At 37.5% G+C, this 21,451-nt stretch overlaps 1 protein-coding gene across 1 annotated transcript in view; it reads left to right on the top strand.

Annotated features, from left to right (window-relative positions):
- The window catches only part of ssh1a (slingshot protein phosphatase 1a), a 39,225-nt gene extending 19,068 nt beyond the window's left edge, over window positions 1–20,157 (top strand). The window contains exons 3-15 of the mRNA XM_039658794.2: window positions 3,277–3,377; window positions 9,139–9,203; window positions 10,512–10,633; window positions 10,729–10,797; window positions 11,022–11,087; window positions 12,128–12,322; window positions 12,779–12,872; window positions 13,119–13,247; window positions 13,822–13,868; window positions 14,203–14,349; window positions 14,442–14,642; window positions 15,043–15,736; window positions 15,829–20,157. Of these exons, the coding sequence (XP_039514728.2) occupies window positions 3,277–3,377; window positions 9,139–9,203; window positions 10,512–10,633; window positions 10,729–10,797; window positions 11,022–11,087; window positions 12,128–12,322; window positions 12,779–12,872; window positions 13,119–13,247; window positions 13,822–13,868; window positions 14,203–14,349; window positions 14,442–14,642; window positions 15,043–15,736; window positions 15,829–16,902 (3,004 nt within the window). The 3' untranslated portion in view covers window positions 16,903–20,157. The remainder of the gene's footprint in view (window positions 1–3,276; window positions 3,378–9,138; window positions 9,204–10,511; window positions 10,634–10,728; window positions 10,798–11,021; window positions 11,088–12,127; window positions 12,323–12,778; window positions 12,873–13,118; window positions 13,248–13,821; window positions 13,869–14,202; window positions 14,350–14,441; window positions 14,643–15,042; window positions 15,737–15,828) is intronic.
- Window positions 20,158–21,451: the final 1,294 nt, after the last annotated feature.

Raw genomic sequence — 21,451 nt, 5'->3', positions numbered from 1 at the left:
TCTGCGGTTAATCACATCCAAAATAAAAGTTTGTGTTTACATAATATATCTATGTGTTGTGTGTATAATGTATATATTTAAGAAATATTTGCATGTATATACTTTATATATTTATACAAAATTAATAGGATGCATAAATATAAATATATGATATATTAATAACACATTTTTCTTAAATATATACATGCATGTGTGTATATTTATATATACAAAATAATTATACACACACACACATATTATGTAAACACAAACTTTTATTTTGGATGCGATTAATCGTTTCACAGCCCAATATATATATATATATATATATATATATATATAGATTATTTTTACAAAAGTGCATACTCAAGTTAATTTCTGTGATATGGATCAGGAAAAATAACTTGACACATTTATATTTTTGCTATAGTTTTGATTCCAGAATTTCTACCAAAGGGCTGTTCATCCTACAGCAGGTGCCAAGTATCCATCTGGGGCCAACTAAACATACAATTAAAACGTGGACAGAGACGTTTTAGAGCGGTTTCTTCTCAAAACTCTTATTCGCATCATAATTACACTCTTGGATATGAGCGTATTCTGCTCAAGGCTTGTGCATCGTCATTTTCAGCTGTCTGTCTCGCAGTCATGACTCAATCCATCAGCCCAACGGTACTGAGCTGCTTCCAGCCTTCACATAAATCGCTCAGAGGGGCGGACATAGAGAGAGCGCAGCAGGGAGAGGAGAAACAAAAGAGAGGAGGATGGAAACAAAAGCCGCTGTGATCCGCTGACACCCTCGAGGCCTTACGAGGGAGGGTGAGAAAGTTGAAGAGGGGAATAAGAGAAAGGGAGGAGGAGGAAGTAGGAGAGAAATAAAGAGAAGGGTGGGGTGGGCGCACAATGCGAGTTTTGTTGCTGGTTGCTAATCATGTGATGGTTGTTTCTCTGAATGCTGAGACACTGGAAGTCCAGTCAGGGAAAATGAGAGGGATGAGTCAGCAGAGGGTCACAGCCACAGCAGGGCGAGAAAACAATCTGACCCCGAAATATTTGTCCTGACTCGAACATGATGGTTTTGAGGAGTCACTCCTAAATAGCCAGTCAGTGATCTTTCTGAATGTACACTTCTATTATGTACATTTTAAGTTTGATGTTGAACGTTTGTGTTGCATCTGTGGGTTTGAGAAAGGGATTATAATACTTTACTTTTATTAAGTTTGACATGATTTGTCTTCTTGTTTTTTTAGCATGTACCATTTAATTGAAAGGAAGTTGTGAAACACTACATATTTTCAAAGTTGTCCAACCCTTTGGGTTGTCTGAATTAGTCAACTAGTAGTTAGAAAAATGATGGTCTATTGCCTATTTAGCATGAATTCTGTTTTCTCCGTAGTGGTCCACTGATATCTGTTTAAAGGTTCAATAATGGAAATTAGAGAGAACAATGGACACTGGCCAATATACTGCAATATAATTGGGCTGTATTCCCACAAAAGCAGAATACAGTCGTCAGTTGATTACAGTTCACTTACAAAAGAGATTGAACACCTCTTTCCGTAACTTGTGGAACTGCCTTCCTCTTTCAAGAGAGTGAGAGTGATTCAGAGAGTATGTTTAGATGAAGTGTGCTGCATGAATGAGGCCAGTCAACAACTAGTTGCCTGACAAGACATATGTGAGTATCTGTTACGTTGCAGGTTGTTTTGTTCTTGTCAAGCACTAATGTTACACTCATCCATGCTCGGGTTATGAAATCAAAAAAATATTTTTTCAAAAAAATAATTTAATTCAGCAAGTGCTTTAAATTGATTCTGTAAATGCATTTATAAATGTAAACTTTTTGATCATCAAATAATCATGAAAAAGATCTCACAGTAAACAATATTAATCAGCAGAACTGTCTTCAAACGTTAAAAAAGTTTCTTGAGCACTAAATCAGCATGTTAGAAGGATTTTTTAATAATCATGTGACTCTGAAGACTGAAAATTAAGCTTTGCTATCACAGAAATAAATTACATTAAATATATTAAAATAGAAAACAGTTAAATAACATTTCACAAAATTACTGTTTTACTGTATTTTTTTTTTTATCAAATAAAACTGCAGCTTTGGTGATATTTAAACTTGTTCTATGGGTTAGTTATTTTGGTTAGTAGTAGTGGCTAGTAGTAGTTTTTACAACTGCATTCAAGTGCCCAGTTGTAGTTTACAATAAAGTAGTGTAAGAGTATTGCATTTGTCACAAAATTTTTTATGCTCACTCTTTGCTCACTGACTGTCTCAGAAGTATTGTTTACAAGTTGTTATTATATATATATATATATATATATATATATATATACTGTATATATAGACACAATAAATCCACAGGCAAGGAAGAGGCCATTCATTTATTTTTTATTATATCAGATTTATTTTTATACCAGATTTACAAATGAGGACATCCCTAAAGAGAGGTTTTTGTTTTGGGTCACTGGGTACAAAGTTGTCCCACTCCCTTAAAATATAGTTAAGTAGACCTGACCCCTAAACTTACCCATCACACACACACACACACTAACCCGACCCCGAAACCTACCCAACTCACGCACACATACACACAACACAGTTCATTAAACTGTCTACCAAAGTCATGTACAACACCATGTTCAGTCTAATTCATGGGAACTATCCCTGTCCTGTTATGACAGCAGGATAACAAACGAGAGTGTTTTCATTACAGCTCAGTAGCTTCTCTGCAAGATATTGAGCACATTTCTCACCTTACCAGCTGTAGTCCTGGTTTTCCCAGCACCGAGTTTCCGTTAAGACTTACTTTTGCCACAGTGCATTAGAATAATAATAAGCCTCTGGTGGTTCACATTTCTATGTGTTTAACTGCATGTAAGGCTAATCATTGCCCCACCTAAAATCACAGGCCTAAAGCACATGTCGTGAGCATACGGGATGGGTGAGTGATGGAGAGATGGGTTGTATAACATGCAAAATTCAAACCCAGACTCGGATTAAAGATGAAAAGTCATAGGTCATTCACAAAGTGTTTTGTTTTCATATGGAAAGAATTGACTCATAGCCATATATATTTATCATAAACCTACTGATAACTTTTTAGATTGCTGACACAATCCTAAATTTATGCACGCAAAATGAAATGCATGTATATTTTTTATTTACATAACTTTTATTTCCTGGGGTTTTGTTGTCTAAACTGTCATGCAAGCAATTGGTCAATCGTTGCTGTCGTTTCTCACATTGTCTCCTCTCTACCCTTTCTTTCCCTCCATCTTTTACAGTTTGAGTGAGAGCTTCTTCATGGTCAAGGGGGCCGCTCTGTTTTTGCAGCAGGGCAGTTGTCCACAGGGTCCGAGAGGTCAAACTCACCACAAGCATGCAGGTCAGTTCGTGCATGCACTTCAATGGGATTGAGGGGTTTGGATACAATCTGTCTCCTCCCTTGGATCACACGTCAGTGTGTTCCTCAATTTATATAAGCAGCCAAAGTACAGGTGACGTTTTTAAATGCTCACTGTTATTTGAGTCAACAGTATATTAACGATCCTGTATTAACTGTCCTTCAGGGCCTGTATTACTCTGGTAATTTATAACTTTTTTCAAATCTTAAAGGAGTAGTTCACTTTAAAAAAAAAAACAACTTTTGCTGATAATTTACTCACCCCCATGTCATCCAAGATATCCATGTCTTTCTTTCTTCAGTTGAAAAGAAATTAAGGTTTTTGATGAAAACATTCCAGGATTTTCTCCATATAATGGACTTCAATGGGAACCAAACGGTTCAAGGTTCAAATGAGAGTTTCAGTGCAGCTTTAAATGACACCAGACGATGAATAAGGGTCTTATCTAGCGAAACGATCGGTCATTTAAAAATAAATTAAAAAGTTTAAGTTTTATAAGCAGAAATGGTCGCCTTGCTCTGTTCTGTGATGAGCGTTCGTGACTCTCCTGTTCGAACTCGTTCATCAAAATGAACGAATCTTTTTTCGAGTCATGACACGTCTGGTGTCATTTAAAGCCCTTTGAAGCTGCACTGAAACTCTCATTTGGTCCTTGAAGCGTCTGGTTCCCAATGAAGTACATTATATGGAGAAAATTCTGAAATGTTTTTATCAAAAACCTTAATTTCTTTTCGACTGTAGAAAGAAAGACGTGGACATCTTGGATGACATGGGGCTGAGTAAATTATCAGCAAAAGTTTTTTACTCCTTTAAGTCAATAATTAATCTAAGAAGTTGATGTCATTTTACATTATAGACAAAAACAGTTTGAATTATGGTGTTTTGGTGGAAATAATGGTTACTATTTTAGTTCTTGTAAAGGTGACTTTCAAAGCAGCACGATTAATCGTTAAAAGTTCTCGATTCAAAAACCCACACAGTCATGTTCCTAAATGACAACGATTCGGCTATGTCTATTTAACTTTTGACAAAACAACACCGTCTGTCCTGAGAGGGAAATTCAGAAATTCTGCAGCAGATGCTGTCTAGCTGACGGACGGACTCAGTGCTGGCTAAGCGTGTCCCAGACAAGTGTGTGTGTGTTTGTTTGTGGATTAGCCAGATTAGCAGTTTAGCTCAGCACATTGGGACTGTGAGAACATCACTTCTTATAGACAGGCCACACAGAATGGGAACACAAAAATATATATATTTTTTAATTATTTAAAACAAATATATAATTTATGGGACAGTTGACACCAGAAAGGAACATATTTGTAGAGAGGCTATCTGTATAGACACACATATAAAATATTTTAGTTATGCATACCAAAAGTGGAGCTTGTTTTCTCATTATATGTGGTGGTAAGTTGTCACAATAACAACCTATTGTGGGTAAATGTCAACAAACAGTAATGAAAAACACAGAATGATATTGGGATTTTAATTTTTGAAGACAGAACTCACAAACCATTTTTATCTACTGTAGTTTGAAACTACAATACAAAACCACTTCTAGAAAAACAAGCATGTGCAATTCTTCTGCCACATTTAATAAGTCGATCAAAGACTGTTTCTCCTCAGCAACAATGACAACAGATGTCCCAGCCACCATCAGTCCAGCATCTTCTAATCTAACACGTGTGACACGTTGAATTTATTAGACATGTTTACTGCTAAACAGAAGGTTGTTGCTTCGGGTGAATTGAATCTGTTATGAGAGAAACTACACACCATGCAGACACAACAAACCCTCAGGCTTTATGCGCTGACTATCTCGCCACGCTTTCAGACAGCTTTTCATATCACGGCAGGTTTAGACGGATTTTTTTTTTTTAATGGCCCCCTCATGTCATCTGATATTATCAAGCATCTGTTTTGTCAGTTGGCTAATATTACACTGTCGTCTTGTTGGGATGTGCGGTTTCGATTTGACGTGCTGATCCACAGGTGTGTTAACACAGGTTTGACGAGTGGTTTTGTTTTTACATTGTCTCGGGGCACGTAGTGTTTTGAGCTTCGCTTGAGTCATGAGCTTTTTGTGAAATGTACGAATAATTAACTCAACTGCCCGTCAATCACAAGATGAACACTTCCTATAAAGTGACTTATGCAGACAGTCTAGAAGATCTAGAACTCTTGAAAAAGGTAGAGAAGTCAGCGGTCTCCATTGAGAAACAGCGGATGTCTGCGTTAGACCAGACGATGCAAGGTTTCTCTTCCTCTGTTGCAGTCTGGGGACAAAATGTTCTCTGATAGTAAGAATAGGTCTGCTTTTTTCTTGTCACAGTTTAACATTTATTCATGAGGAAAATCCTCTGTACTCATTCTGAAGGTAAATCAAGCTCTAAAATATCTTCTCTTTAAATATCCTTGCTTTTGGATGCTTAGGTCCTGTCAGGTTTTTTTTTTTTTTTTTTTAATTTGACGTCATCAGTCACATCTATTTGCATTCGCATGGTGCCAGGAGCCAGACAGTCTAAAATAGTATCAGCTGTGGTGTATTAAATACTACTGTACAACCTCCTGAAGCAAGATACACCATAAATATTTGCAACTGTGCCATAAATGCGTGTATAATGAGTGAGTGAAACAACGAGATAAAGGAAAGGTTCTTTCGAGGTCCTTGGAGACAAAACACAATGGCAAAATTAAAGGGGTCATAATATGAGGAATTACATTTCTCCTAATCTTTTGAGATGAAATAGTTCAATGTACTTAAAAAATACAATACTGTTCAAAAGGTTGGGGCCGAAATGATTTTAAAAAAAAATTAAACAAAATGTAAAATAATGTTTTATTTTGTTTGTATCTGTTTTCTATTTTAATATTTTTTTATATTATCTTGTGATTGCAAAGCTGATTTTTTTCAGCGTTATTGCTACAGTCTTCAGTGTCACATGATCCTTCAGAAATCATTCTAATATGCTGATTTGGTGCTCAAGAAACACATTGGCTTGGTTTCTTAGTACTTATAAAGCGCATATTAATGCCTTATTCTGCACGACCTTATTCTACATCTCTTAATCCTACCCCAATATGCAAACTTAAAAGCTACAAAATCTACATTAATGATGGGTTTGAGACAAAAGTGGTGGGTAATACTTTAATATGGGGAACACATATTCACTGTTACCAATATTTCTTGTTATCAGTGTTGAAAACAGTTATTTTTGAGTAAACCAAGATACATTCTTTTTTTAGGATAATTTGGTGTATAGAAAGCTCAAATTAACAGCATTTATTTGAATGAAACATTTTGTATCAAAGTCTTTTACTGTCACTTTTGAACAATTAAATGCATCCTTGCAGAAAAAAAGTATTATTTCTTTTAAAAAATTACTTAATTACCCCAAACTTTGAATGGTAGTGCATACTATAAATTTCAGCACTCAAACCCCTTTTGCCAAGTGTTTATAATTTTAAAAATGACTCTTATAGTGAGTGCTTTATTAAACAAAGATAAAAGTGTTGTGTTTGTTTAAATGAATTTTGCTGCTTGTTCAAATTGCTTTATTAAAATGAGCTTAAGCAACACAAATTTTGTCCAAACTTAATTTGATTGTGTTCAATCTGCTTAAATATATGTTACATTTAAGTTTACTTAATCCGTTTGTGTTGGATTACATGAATGATTTATGTTGCATTAACTGAAATAAAGAAGTGTTATAAAGTGCTATAGCCAATAGATGGCTATAGTCTAGTAATTGATTACTGTGACTCTAAAATAAATGATATTGCATTGGATTAATGAATATATAAATTTGAATACCTGAATCATATCAGGAGACAGGGAGCCTTTTTAAATTCACTGACACTATTAAATAAGGCTGTGCCCAAACATAGTAAATAAGTTGAATCAACCTTAATGAAATAAGTTGACCCAACGCAAGTACAATATGTTGGAATAACATAATTGCATAATACTGAAATAAAGCAAGTTAATCATGTGGAAATCCTTTCCATGATTTTTTTTATGTTCATTCAGAGTTATTTTTAGAAATTAAGCGATGAATCACTGTCAAAATCATACCTGTTGGAGAAAACTGCGTGCCAAACTGTGCTCAATTAGTCACAATACTTATTTAACTAATAGCTCATGCAGAAATGTAAATTCTGTCCAAACTTGATGACTTTCTTTAGTATAGGAAAAGAAGTGATTCTTTTTTTTTTTTTTAAATGAATGTACTAGCTGCATTTTTCCGTGCACATAATGTGAATTGGGACTGGACTTTTAAGCTTGAAAAAGAATGCAACAAAAGTGATCCATATGACTTGTGAGAGAAACGACAATGTCAACAAATTTTGAATGAATCAAACATGAGTTGCTTCACAAAAGCAGTCTGTTTGTTCATGAGTTGGACTGATCCTGACTCAATGATTTGATCACAATGATTCTTCAGTTATCAGTGTGCTGGTGGAGAAGTTCAGAAGAATTTCATCATAACACACATCATATGGATCATTTTAACATGACCTTTATGGTACTTTTGCTTCTATTTTGAAGCTTGAAGCTTCACTCCCTATTCATTCTAATTGCATGGCGGGAACAAGATCTGGACATTGGCAGAATTTTTTTGTGTTTCTTGGAACTCAAACAGGTATGTAATGACATGCATGTGAGTAAAAGATGATGAAATGTCATTTTTTGAGTAAACTATTCCTTTAACGATGATTCTCAGTCTTGCATGCTTCTGATCAAAGCTGTGCGTTGGGATCCCGTTCTGCCTTAGGGGTTCCTTTACGTATCAGTTTTTATCAGATAAGCATGTAAAGTTATGTAAATTATTGTCACGGAGACCCAGAAGACCAAGAGGCTTGTTCTGTTGGAGGAGAAAACATACCCCTTCGTTTCATACATGTCCCAAATGCAAAGCAGCCCATAAACCATAGAGAACATCATCTGTTTTGTTAAGTATACATGACAAGATCTATCTTTTTATCTGAGTTTATTTGGTTTTCACGTTTCTGGCTTTGTTCTTAACCTCCTCGCACACTTTGATTGGCCTCCCACATGTCCCACAGCAGTTACATCATAGCTTCATTGATTCTGCCAAAGCCTACAAGAGTAGGAGGAAGTTTGTTTGGGTAGGAACACACCACAGTCCGAGGAGTTAGTCCGTCTGTGTTGAGGAGGAGAAGGAAATGTAAACAGATCGTGTGTATTCAAGACTTGGAATCTCTTATTGACTTGCATCAAAAGGGGCGGGGCTAGAATAAGATGACTTTCAAGGTTGTCAGATTTAAAATTATAGATACCTTTGGCACAAAGGATAGAACTTATTTACTCATACCTGATCACAATGCAACCGAAAGTTGCTTATTCATGTCAATTTATATTATATGAGACATGTAAACGCAAGAACATTTTCTTTGTGCATTTTTGGACACTTGTACTCTGGATCCTCGTAAAATCAGCAGCGCTATAAAGAACGTTAATTAAAAGCATACCGTTGTCTTCCCACCCAACACTTAAAGACTGATTCGTATCACTCAGCAGGCGTTCTTCTTGGCATGCTTGCTCTTATAAACCTTAGTTCACTCCTTACTTTTATGACATCACTTTAAAGTCAGCTTGTTTACTGTAGTGGTTGTTTTTCTTCAATAGATTTCCAATATGGGTTTGAGACGCCGCTGGTGTCAATGTAAACGAAATAGTCGTCATGGTTTTGTTTGGATTGTAACAATGGTTTCACTCAACAGGTGACTTACCTCAGCATCTACAGGTGATGATCAACATTCTTCGATCTGAAGACCGCATCAAACTGGTGAGAGAACACACAAGCTGTCAGTGACTAACATTTTGGCAGTGAGTTACGTGCAGTCAGGCTGAATGGGTTTTATTGTCAACGCGCTGCCTAAAGCTTGTTTTCCTTTGCCGTGTGTGTAAAGGCACGTTTAAATGTCTTAGTAGCTGTTACTGAGGGCTCAATGGTGAAATATACAAATACAAGTGTCAATCACTTGTGACATGTCGATTTCTGTGCATGCATCTGCATTTGTCTTTAAAATGAAAGTTCAGTCATTGTTAACTAAACCTCGTCATGACATTCCAAACCCATTACAAAAGAATCATTTTAAAATATATGCGATCTGTGGTGGCACCATAAAAATGGTTCAAGACTAGGGCTGTCAAACGATTAATCGCGATTAATCGCTTCCAAAAATAAAAGTTTGTGTTTGCATAATATATGTGGGTGCACTGTGTATAATTATTTTGTATATAAATACACACAAATGCATGTATATTTAAGAAAAAATATATAATTTATATGTAAAATATTTATATATAATATAAATTATATATAAATCTATGTACATGAAAATATTTCTTAAATATATACAAGCATGTGTGTGTATTTATATATATATAAAATAATTATACACAGTGCACCCACATATATTATGCAAATACAAACTTTTATTTTGGATGCGATTCTGAAAGCAAAAAATAGTATTGCGTGACAGTTTTATCATTATTCTATATTAAAAAAATGTACATTCAATGACTTTGATCACAAAAACATATGGCGTTTGGTGTCAAATTATGTCATTTTTACAGTCTATTCATCTTTTTGATAGCTCCAGTGGATAGTCAGTGATTTCAGTCTTTTCCTTACACAAAGCAATACTGTATGTATGAATTAAAAAGTTATATTAACACAATCTTTATTAACATACTAAACAATTAGTTTATTCGTTTTTGTTACGATAGAAGTACCATAGGTACATATCAGCTTAGATAGGAGGGTCTTCAAATATTGTCTTGAATATTTGCCTTGGAGTCAAAAAGGTTTAGAAGAAAATATAGTTTTATAGCTCTTTATAAGCTTGACATGTGTATGGGGTGAAAAATCTGTGAAGATTCTTCACAATGCTCCTGTTGTGTGTTACTCAGTGAAAAAAAAACATACGGGTTTGGAAAGACATGAGGGTGAGTGAATAAAGACTGAATTTTCGTTTTCAGGTGATCTATTTTTGTAAGACAATTCAGTATGTTAATATGTTTAATAATATATTTTAATATATTGTGTTTGTGGCTCTGTTTTTGCACTAAACAAAACTGTAATGTGCAGGCGGTGCGGTTAGAGAGTGCGTGGTCAGACCGTGTGCGTTACATGGTGGTAGTCTACACAAATGGCCGTCAAGACACTGAGGAGAACATCTTGCTGGGGATGGACTTTAGCAACAAAGACAGGTGACTTCATTCAAACAGAACCGTTTAGGAGTTTTGTTTCCTCCTGCAGGGACATTACAGGACATAAAATAAGGGTGTTTTTCTTTCATTCACAGTAAGAACTGCTCTATTGGGATGGTGCTGCCACTGTGGAGTGACACTAAGATTCATTTAGATGGTGATGGGTGAGTACTGCCCCCTCTGGGAATGGAGAGGAAATGCGGCACTGCTGGCCACTTCAGCATTTAATGCACAGATCTAGATAGCATTAATTCCAAACAGTTTTGATTTGAAATGAAGAATATGGCAATATTAACTAGCATTCATTATGTATATTGTTATTTAGAAATGCTGTAGTTCTTTTATGACGTGTGATGGCCTTAGTTAACCTCTCTTCTCATGTCTCCAGAGGCTTCAGTATGACTACCGCCGGGCGCACGCACATCTTCAAGCCGGTGTCAGTCCAGGCCATGTGGTGAGAAAATAAAGTCAATAATTAATGTACTAGAGCAATTTAAATTCACTTTTTAGAAATTTCAGTCTGTAGAACATGCTGACCTATTAGAAGGATTGTGTGGTCATGTTCAACAATGGCTCTCCTTTTACCAGTTTTTCTTGTCTAAACTGTGTAAGAGGTCATTTAAGTGCTTAATTCACCCTAAACCACTCTATAATAATTTAAAAAATCATTCAGAACTTATTTCCAATCTTTCATGTTATTATTTGTCTTACAATCAACTCTCTTAATCAGGTGAAGTTAAATAGTTTTTTTGTTTTTTTTTTCACCAAGAGCCACTGTCTACTTGGCTGGGTGAATTTATGCACTTGTTTTTTACTGAGGTAGAAAAACAGCTCCTCAGGGGGTTGAAGATGACATGAGTGAACTGTTTTTCAGATGTCCTCAGGTGCTTTGGGACTTTAAATATAATAGAGTGCCACACTGCCATCTGGTGTCTCATTCAAACAAATACTGTGGTAGTACCATGGTAGTGTATATCAGATCATCAGATAAGCCATGTTGAACATGACACCTTGATATACCAATAAATTAAACTAAACCAGTGATTACTGAACGATTGCCATATCCAACATACTGACCAAAAAACACAGTAATACCTTTTTAGTGAACAGAAGTTATGAGTGCTGGTTCCAATGCAATTTTATAGCATTTAGACCTGTAGATCTTTTGCTCATTCTGAAGCTGGGAATACAATGTTGCAATATTTTGGTGCAGATATGAGCGCAATTGCTGTTCATATATCCCCAATTAAGCTGAATCCGAGGGAGAAAACTCACGAGGTCCCGAAACAAATGAGCCTGGTGGGAAATGCCCTTAATCAACTGAGATTAGGGTTATGTTTCACCAGTGTCATTTTTAACTCAATTTGAGACTCATTTTTAAGATTATAGTTTCTTTTATTGTGAAGCCATAGTAAATGGACCCCAAAAAGAGAAACTTGTATCATTTGCACAGGTCTCTCCATCTTGCTCACTTTTAACCTGCTCTTCCTTCAGGTCTGCATTGCAGATTTTACACAAGGCATGTGAGGTGTCACGAAGGTACAACTATTTCCCCGGCGGCATGGCGCTCACGTGGACGGGGTACTACGAGAGCTGTATCGGCTCTGAACAGAGCTGCATCAACGAGTGGAATGCCATGCAGGACCTGGAAACACTGCGACCAGACTCTCCTGCAGTCTTTGTTGACAAGTGAGTGCAGAGTCCTTTGCTCTTGTGAAAACTACAGTACATTGTCCTTTTGTGACCAACTGAGACTGAGCAAAACTAGACATATTTGTTGAGGGTTGTCACAATTTCATGTATCTGTAGGAACTGAGGAGATGCACTTTGAGTAAAGTTTTAAAAGAGGAGGGTGTAATGCAATTGGTTGAGCTAGTGAGCTAGAGCAATTGATTGCTGTGTTGAGCTAATCATGATGGTCAAACAAACAAATAATAGTACATTTCTTAAAATTCTTAATTTCTATGTAAAATTAAAAATATATTGTGTGGGTAGTTTTTTTGGATATGATTTTTATATATTTTGTTTAGAATTTTTTTAAAGATTAAACAGTAATAATATTAATAAAATAACAGCAACCTTCACCTTGAAATGATGCTCATCTTGAACCCTTGATCGACATTGTGTTTTGTTTCTGTTTCTCAGGCCAACAGAGAGGGAGAGGACAGAATGTTTAATCAAATCCAGACTCAGGAGTATCATGATGTACCAGGACTTTGAAAATGTCACGTCCAAAGAGGTCAGCGGGAAATGCAGAGTGCATAAAAACACAGTTACACTTTGACATTTTGAGTGATATATTGCACGAAAGACTCAAAATCATAAGTGGTCACAGAAGAAACATTTGAGACACCTTGCTTCCAGGATCCAGCAATGCGTTTTGGCTGAACAGATTATCAGATTTCAAGAGACTGATCTTAACAACAGTTGTAAACACAACAATTGTTGAGTCTGCAACTCAATAATGATGTGTGTTTTTCCTTAGATTCGTAGTGAGCTGGAACAACAGATGAACCGCAACCTGAAAGAGTACAAAGAGTTCATAGACAATGAGATGCTGCTTATTCTTGGGCAGATGGACAAAGCCACTCTCATCTTTGACCACCTTTATCTGGTTAGTGCTGCTTTTATCAGATCCATTTACATTTAGCTGACGCTTTTATCCAAAGCGATTTACAATTGCTATATATGTCAGAGGTCGCACGCCTCTGGACCAATTAGGGGTTAATTTCTTGCTCAGGGACACATTGGTGTCTTGCAGTGGATTTGAACCCGGGTCTCTCACACCAAAGGCATGTGTCTTATTCACTGCGCCATATTATTCACCACCCCATAGTTTCCCCCTCTTTTTTATTTGTTTTATCATATAATGATGAGCAAATCACATCTCCCCCAGCTGACCCTACCCCAATATTAAAAATAATCCTTAAAAATAAAGTAATTAATTATCCAAAATATAAAAAAAAATGATGAAAAATTGCATAAAAAGACAGACTGGTTAAATATGTACAAAATAAAAGCTGAAAAAGCTGAAGCACTTGTTTAAGAAGTTTGACCAGGAAGTTAGTTTGGATTTATTAATGTAAAGCTTGTTAGGTATGTAGAAAAGCAGATGATATTTGTCATATATGGGGCACTAGATGCCAATTTCCCTAAAAAGCCAGTGATTTGCATCGTTTGTTTCTCAGGGTTCTGAATGGAACGCTTCTAATCTAGAGGAACTTCAGGAAACTGGGTGAGTTTCACCTTTTACTGGCATCCACAGTTTGTTTTCCTCCCAAATTGTTGTTTTTTTCAAGAGACGTCTTCTGTAAATGGGTTAATGTTCGGTAAATGTGAAGGTTTAAGGTGAGTATGTATCATATCACCTCTTAAAGGGTAACATTTTCTCCCGTTTCAGCTAAAGTTCAGAGTAAAGCATCAAAGCAGTTTCTTTTACTGCAAGAAGCAGGGTGTATTTTTAGTCCCTTATGTAAGGAACAGGAATAAACTTGCATGCAGTATGGATTTCTATTGTTGTCCAGATGTAATAATGGCATCTCCTCATTTAAATTCATTGCTATTTTTAGGGTGGGCTACATCTTAAATGTTACAAGGGAAATAGATAACTTTTTCCCAGGAACATTCTGCTACCACAACATCCGAGTGTATGACGACGAGGCCACAGACTTGCTGGCTCACTGGAATGAAACCTACAACTTTATTGTCAAAGCAAAGTAAGGCACTTTTCTATTAAAAAAGTAACATACTTTTCTCTTTCCTTATGATTTGTCACGCCCTCCGTGCTGTTTTGTTCTCTACTCTACAGAAAGAATCAATCCAAATGCTTGGTTCACTGTAAGATGGGCGTAAGCCGCTCGGCCTCTACTGTAATAGCATATGCAATGAAAGAGAATGGCTGGACTCTGGAGAAAGCATATAACTTTGTCAAACAGAAGCGCAGTATCACCCGTCCCAATGCCAGCTTCATGAGACAGCTGGCGGAGTATGAGGGCATACTGGATGCCAGGTACAAGAGAAATTAGCTTTTTTATTGTAATCTGGTATGTGTATTACTTGTTAATGGATTACCCTAAAATATTTATTTGTATACATTTCTTTCCTCTCTGTACCAGATTTTTTGAAAGATGTCATTTTTTATTTATTTTTTAAAATAAAAGTTAGGGCCCAGTGTTGCTTTTGGAACACATTGACTTTCATTGTATAGACACGACACATTTTTTTTCTTTCTTTGTTTATAAATTATAAGTAATTTTAAATAAATAAATTAAAAATTTATATAAAATAATTTATCCAAAAATCGATTAATCAAAGAAACATTCTTTCCTGAAACTATCTTCTTTTTCAGTTTTGGAGAATAAAGTCACACAGGTTTGAAACGACAAAAGAATTGTCTTTTTTTCTTTCAGTAAGCAGCGTCATAACCGCCTGTGGCATCCTGATTCAGATTGCGATCACCCTGACTGTGAGCAAGCTGCTTCCCCTTGCTGTGTGGATGCAGAGACTGTGGATCACGTCACCCCTGACCCCACTAACCCCAGGGTCACCGTATGCTGCGAGCCTACCGCCCACTCCTCTCCAATTAGCCTAGATCTTGACCCCGGCCACCCACAAAACTACCACTACTACTTCCGCCGCCTGTCTGACTCGGCCCTCGACAGCAACCCTTCCACGCCTGTCCATGCACCGCCTCTGGTGGATGTAAATCGTGTCTTCATCGAGGTTTCTGATGTGGAGCAAGATGCGCTTCTCGACGATGAAACCATCGAAGGGCGCGCCGGCCCTCATTTACCCCATTTCGGTGTCCCAGAAGAGGGTACGACCGCTCGAACCTGTTCTCGAGGGGCGGAGCCTTTGGAGGAACTACGTCTACGTTTGGAGTTCAGCACGGTGGAGGAGGAGGATGAAGAGGAGGCTCAGAAAGAGCAAGCAGAAATGGAGGCGTTAGCAGAGGGAACGAAGGGAGGAGATGAAAATGAGGGAGGAAGGAAGGATAGTGAGGAGTTGTCAAATAAAGAGGGGATTGAACTTGCAAGCCTGAACCATCTGTGCAATGAGAACTCCAACAACAATAACCACCTCAGAACGCAACAAAAGCTCACTGTAAGTTTCTTGCACCAAGTATTAGCACCTAGCACCATTTGCATCACATATTATTTGCATTACATCGTTGTTTCTTGTCTTTTCTTCTTCAGGAAAGTGCCCATCTAAAGCAGCACGCTAAGCCGAGGCTTGCTCCTAGTATGTTGTTCGCTTCCAAGCCCGCCCAGAGTGCTCTGTTGGAGACTAACAGACAAGGCCTTGCCCCTTTACTCCTCAACAGTGTTATCTCTATACCCAATATCTCTATTCAGACGCCACCCTGTGCCAACTTGCCCATGACAGCCAAGTGTGGCAAGCTTGCCTCAGATCTGTGCCTTGATGCCAATGCAATGCCCTCGGGGCGTAAAGATAAGCCAGAAAGCAAATCTCTTGACAAAGAAACCGAGAACCGGACTCCGATGCTTGAGGCCAAAGGGGAAGGAGATTTCAGACAGAAAATGAGTGATGCACAAGGTTCCTCTGCTCTACACAGGAACGAGAGAGAGATGAAGGGCTTGGAGAAGGTGGAGCCCGCTTGTTCTCCCCAACAACAAGAGACCCTGATGCAGCTGCAACGCTCTGGCCTCGTTCGTCGCCGGAAAGAGCGATTGGAAAAACTCTCCGGTCTCTTCCAGGAGCGTGCACGTGCAAACGAGCACCGGGGAGCGGGTTCAAGCAAAGTCGAGGACGCAACAAACAATTCCAGTGAATTGCCTTTTGGATCACGGGCGGAGTTCACCCCCGAAGCAGAAGTGCCACTGACGAATGAAGTCTTGTTGGCGGTCCTCGGGTCAGGTGGCCAGACACCGGTCTCCTCCCCGCATGGTTCCACGCTCACCCGCAGCTCCAGCAGCGACAGCCTCCGCAGCGTACGCGGCAAACCAGGCCTTGTGCGCCAACGTACCCAAGAAATCGAAGCCCGAATGCGACTTGCAGGACTCACTGTACCTTCTCGACTAAAGCGTTCCAACTCTCTCGCCAAACTAGGCAGCCTCACCTTCTCATCTGAGGACTTGTGCTCGGCATGCTCCTCTGATGCAGGGACCCTTCTCATGCTGTCGTTGTCCCCAGAACCTGAGCACTCGCTCAGCCCGGAATGGGCCAGACCGTGCCCCTCTTCCTCGTCCTCCACCAACATGGAGGTCTTCAACCAAGGCGAAGCTGGACCCGAAGAGTCCAAGAGCTGACAGCGGGCAACAGTTTTAGAGCAACAGTACCTTTGGTTTCAGCTTCACCTGGAGTTCTGCAGCAATGTTACTGAGATATTTATATTTATATATTTTTTAAACATTTCAGCCACTTGGGGAAAATTGGCCATTCACAGAAGTTCTTGAGGAGAACAGATCTAGTTGGGTAAACAGTGTCTTCTACAAAAGAATGGCTTTCTGTTATGAATCCAAAACCTTCTGGACTGGCTCAATAGATGTGTATTGCACTGAGTGACGAACAGTTCATGAGGTTTTCCTCTCTGCTGTTCTGAAGCAAAATAAGCACTCGCCATCCCAGAGGCCATTACTTGAAAGCGTCAAAATAGACTATTATGTAATGTTTCCATCAGCCCACCCATTTATCGCTCCATAAATCACTTAATTGTCGCCCGGTATGAGTCACATATTCCTTCGGACATGGTCACACATTTGAAAAGGCTTTCAAAAAAATCATACACCCTGCTGTGCTCTTGCTTCCTGGCGTGATGGTGAAAGGAAATGGACTTTTTGCCGTGATTAGGAACGTTTTTTTGTATGCTGATGGACTCTTTTATCATTCACAAAGCACTGATGATTAACTCACAGGTTTCAAAGTAGTACCTCATACCAGTATAGTACTGTTCGTAAGCCAGGCAGATAACTAAACAGGATGACTGGCAGCACTTCAACGCAGTGTGGTGTGGAGGCTCATTGGGAAAGCTGATGGAGGACCACCAAAAGGAGATTTGTTTGGGATTCTGCCATCTTTTTAATACTTGATGATGGTATTGAAAGACAAATCGGAGGCAACTTCAAGCTGCTGTTTTCAATCCACTGAAACGCTCATAGATGCAGTTTCCGATCTTACGAATGTGACTGTCCATGTTGCTGTCAAAATGGCGGTAGGGTTTTGGGGAAATGTTACTGTTACAGTCTCTAATAGCACATACTTGTTCTTGTAGAGATTTTATATCATTGCAAACTCCTCCGTAGTAGTTTCTCTAGCAGAAGAGCTGCTCCAAATGTGATGCAAATGAATCATTTACTCATGTAAAGAGTGACTGTTATTTTAAAGGACTTGTTGCAGAGGCAGTGGCTTGTTCATACCAACCGGAACTGAAGATTTTGCAGTTTGCAGATGATTCCCACCACATAATGGCTTTACTGTTCGAACTCTTTTTCCTCTTTGTACTCGCTGTCAATTTTCCATAATGAAATCAAAGTAAGGTAGATTGGACTGAAGATGGTCGCTCTGAAACAACATCAGACTACAATTACAAGGGAAAGGTGTGGAATGGTTTCAATAACTGTTAAACTGTGAGTGTGTTTTTTGTGTGGGTGAATCTCACAAAAGCATTTCCAGGTCACATTTCGGCCCAAAAAATCAGAAGAAAAAAAAAAAGTTAAACTTTATTAAATTATATTTTGCATTTAGTAACTGAACCCCCTTTTTATGACCATAAACATTGCTCTCAATGAAATTCATACCAAGGCAGTGTAATGCAAATACTGCTTATACTACTACTACTTGAATAATTGGCATAAAATAAAAGCCATACAACAAATATTACAATGATTTTAAAATACTTTACAATCTAAATAATGCACCAAGAATTATATATATATACATACATACATACATGTATATATTAGGCATTACAGTAATGTTAATTTAAGCTTTTAAGCAAAATATAATTCCTTGTTTTTGATTTTATAGATTTTATGTGATATTTGGGGTGAAAAAAAAAGTACCAGACATGTTTTTGACAGTGATTATCACCTCTGTGTCTGAGAACACTTGCCATACCAGCTTTTGTGATCACACAAGCTTTGATAACAAACCCATTAATCCAACTATGAAGTTTGTTCATATCCTGGTGTCAACAGCCCTTTATTGATCTGATTACAGCTCGAGTTAAAGTACTTGAGGTTTATTATTATGCAGCATACGTTTCCAATATTTTTTAAACTGATTTTGTACACGTATCTATGCCACCACATTGAGTTTGAGCGACAGAAATGTGACGTTTGCGAGTGTGTGCGAGTGAGCGGTGCCTTGAACAGCGGCTACACCATTACTGTGAACTATTTATGAACACAAAACCCTTTCAGAGAATGTGTGTGCGTTTTAATGTTAAAAACATGAGCAGGCTCATAGTATATAGACTCGTCTCCGCTTCCTCACGTGTACACTGTATGTAAATATGTATGTTGGTCATATAACAGAATTGCTCACGGTACTTCCATCTGAAAGTCAACTTGAATCAGTTCCTTTATCCTGTAGAATAGATGGTTGCCTGAATGATTTTTGGTTGACTGGACAAGTATCAACACTATTTAATATTCCTTCTGGGACCTGAATATAAAATCTAAGAGGAAAAATAAGCCAGAAAGCTGTTTTCTGTCATGAACAGTTACATGCATCCTCCTTGAATGTGCCCTGTACAATCTTCTTCCCACCGAAGTCTTTGCCATTTTTGTGTCTGATGCCATATTGAGGTCAAGAGATTACAGATTAAATGTTATTGGTTGCCTGCATTGTCTTATGTCATCAACATCAAGTGCCTTACCCAGAAGCACTAGAGGCATTGTTCTGTGTTAACTCCCATTTGATAATGTTGCCTGTTAAGGAAGAGGCCAATGGGTTACATGGGCACATTTTAAAGCTGGCAGACATTTTCCTACTGTACACTCCTAGATTTTATTGTTGTGTGAGACACAATAGAAACCGATCATTGACATGTGGCATCATTTCATTTTGATTAAAGATGAAGACACTGCAAACTCATGAAAGCTGTTAGAGTTGTCAAGTTTGGGGAGGTTTTCCTTTTCAAAGGAGCGAGGAAGGATTTTATGCTTTTAAAGTATGAAGTGATAACCAAAGTTTTGTGCTGAGAATCGATATTAAATGACACATTTGGTGATGCTGTTGCTTATGGAACCATCATAGATTCAAGCTATTTGCATGGGAGAGACAGTGGCTTTTTAAAAAAAAATGTTACATTGGTTCTGTTACCAAATCATCCATAGATTTTCCTCTAGTTGGATATTGAGCGTCATTTTGTGAATTAGCAATGCACAAAATAGGAGCGCTCACTTCTCCTCACCAGGTCACCATGGTTCTCATTATTAAGTATGCAGTAATTTGTTTTCCTTTGTACTGCAGATTTGCTGTAGTTTCAATGCATATTGCACTTTGTACATTTTGTTGATGTACTGTATGTGTTTATTATGGGAATAAACTTTTTCATGCAATCTTTTTTGTTTTTCTTTTCATACTTTAATGTAAGCCATTTTAGACTTTTTTTTGGATTGGTTAACACATAGTATAGTATTATGACATCATAGTGTGCCATCTGTGCTCATATTCTTGGCACGGTTGTGGCTTTAGAGCAGTCAGCTTATGCAACTACAGGCTAGACCTCCTTGTGTGCATGACGTCAGAGGTTTTATTGCAGGCTTTGAGGTTGTAAGAGGGTGGTTAATGTCCTTCAAGTCTTCTCAGAATAAGTGCACAGGATCAGTCTGTGCATTTCATTTGGGGTGAAATGCAGCTGGTACTTTATAACTGGTCTTTTGTAAAGAAATAAAGTTATGCTAGTAGACAAATCAGTGAGGAAGCAGAAAATACATGATTATTGTCATTTATGATCAAAGGATAGAGATAAATGTAGTAAATTTTAATAATCAATACTAATTTGTTATAATTGATTATGAATATATGGATCAGTTACAGATTAAATGTTATTGGTTGCCTGCATTGTCTTATGTCATCAACATCAAGTGCCTTACCCAGAAGCACTAGAGGCATTGTTCTGTGTTAACTCCCATTTGATAATGTTGCCTGTTAAGGAAGAGGCCAATGGGTTACATGGGCACATTTTAAAGCTGGCAGACATTTTCCTACTGTACACTCCTACATTTTATTGTTGTGTGAGACACAATAGAAACCGATCATTGACATGTAAATGTAGTAAATTTTAATAATCAATACTAATTTGTTATAATTGATTATGAATATATGGATCAGTTAATAGCATTAACTTAATGTAGTAAAAGTAATATTACAATCAATTAACCTCGTTGTGCCTTGAACACTCAGTGTTAATTGTTTATTAATTCTACTGTAGGGTATTATTCAAAGCCTGTCGTCAAAATCTATTAAATGATATGTTGGCTTTACTTTTTTTTTTTTTTCGTCAACAGATTCCACATAACTACGCTAAACAAACATCATTTGTTCATGTAACTTCAACATCATGAAATTAACTAATTTTAACCGACCCAATTTAAGTAGTCTCAATGTGAACTTGTAATGGCTTCCTGACATGCAGGTATTATTTTATATTCATTCATTCATTTATATTTCATTTATTTCAGTGATGCATAATTAAATTGATATACTATAGCTAGCTATTTGCTATCAGTAGCACATATTAGCATCTTGAATGCTAATATTAACATGCTCATTCAATCAATGCAAAAGAAATGCAAAAAAAAAAAAAAAAAATGCTCCATTCTTCTCCACAATGGTAACCCACTGTAATTT

The sequence above is a fragment of the Pimephales promelas genome, chromosome 4, assembly GCF_988280905.1.
Source record: "Pimephales promelas chromosome 4, fPimPro1.hap1.1, whole genome shotgun sequence".
In the NCBI taxonomy this organism is placed as follows: Eukaryota; Metazoa; Chordata; class Actinopteri; order Cypriniformes; family Leuciscidae; genus Pimephales; species Pimephales promelas.
This window is presented reverse-complemented; position numbering and strand designations above follow the sequence as displayed.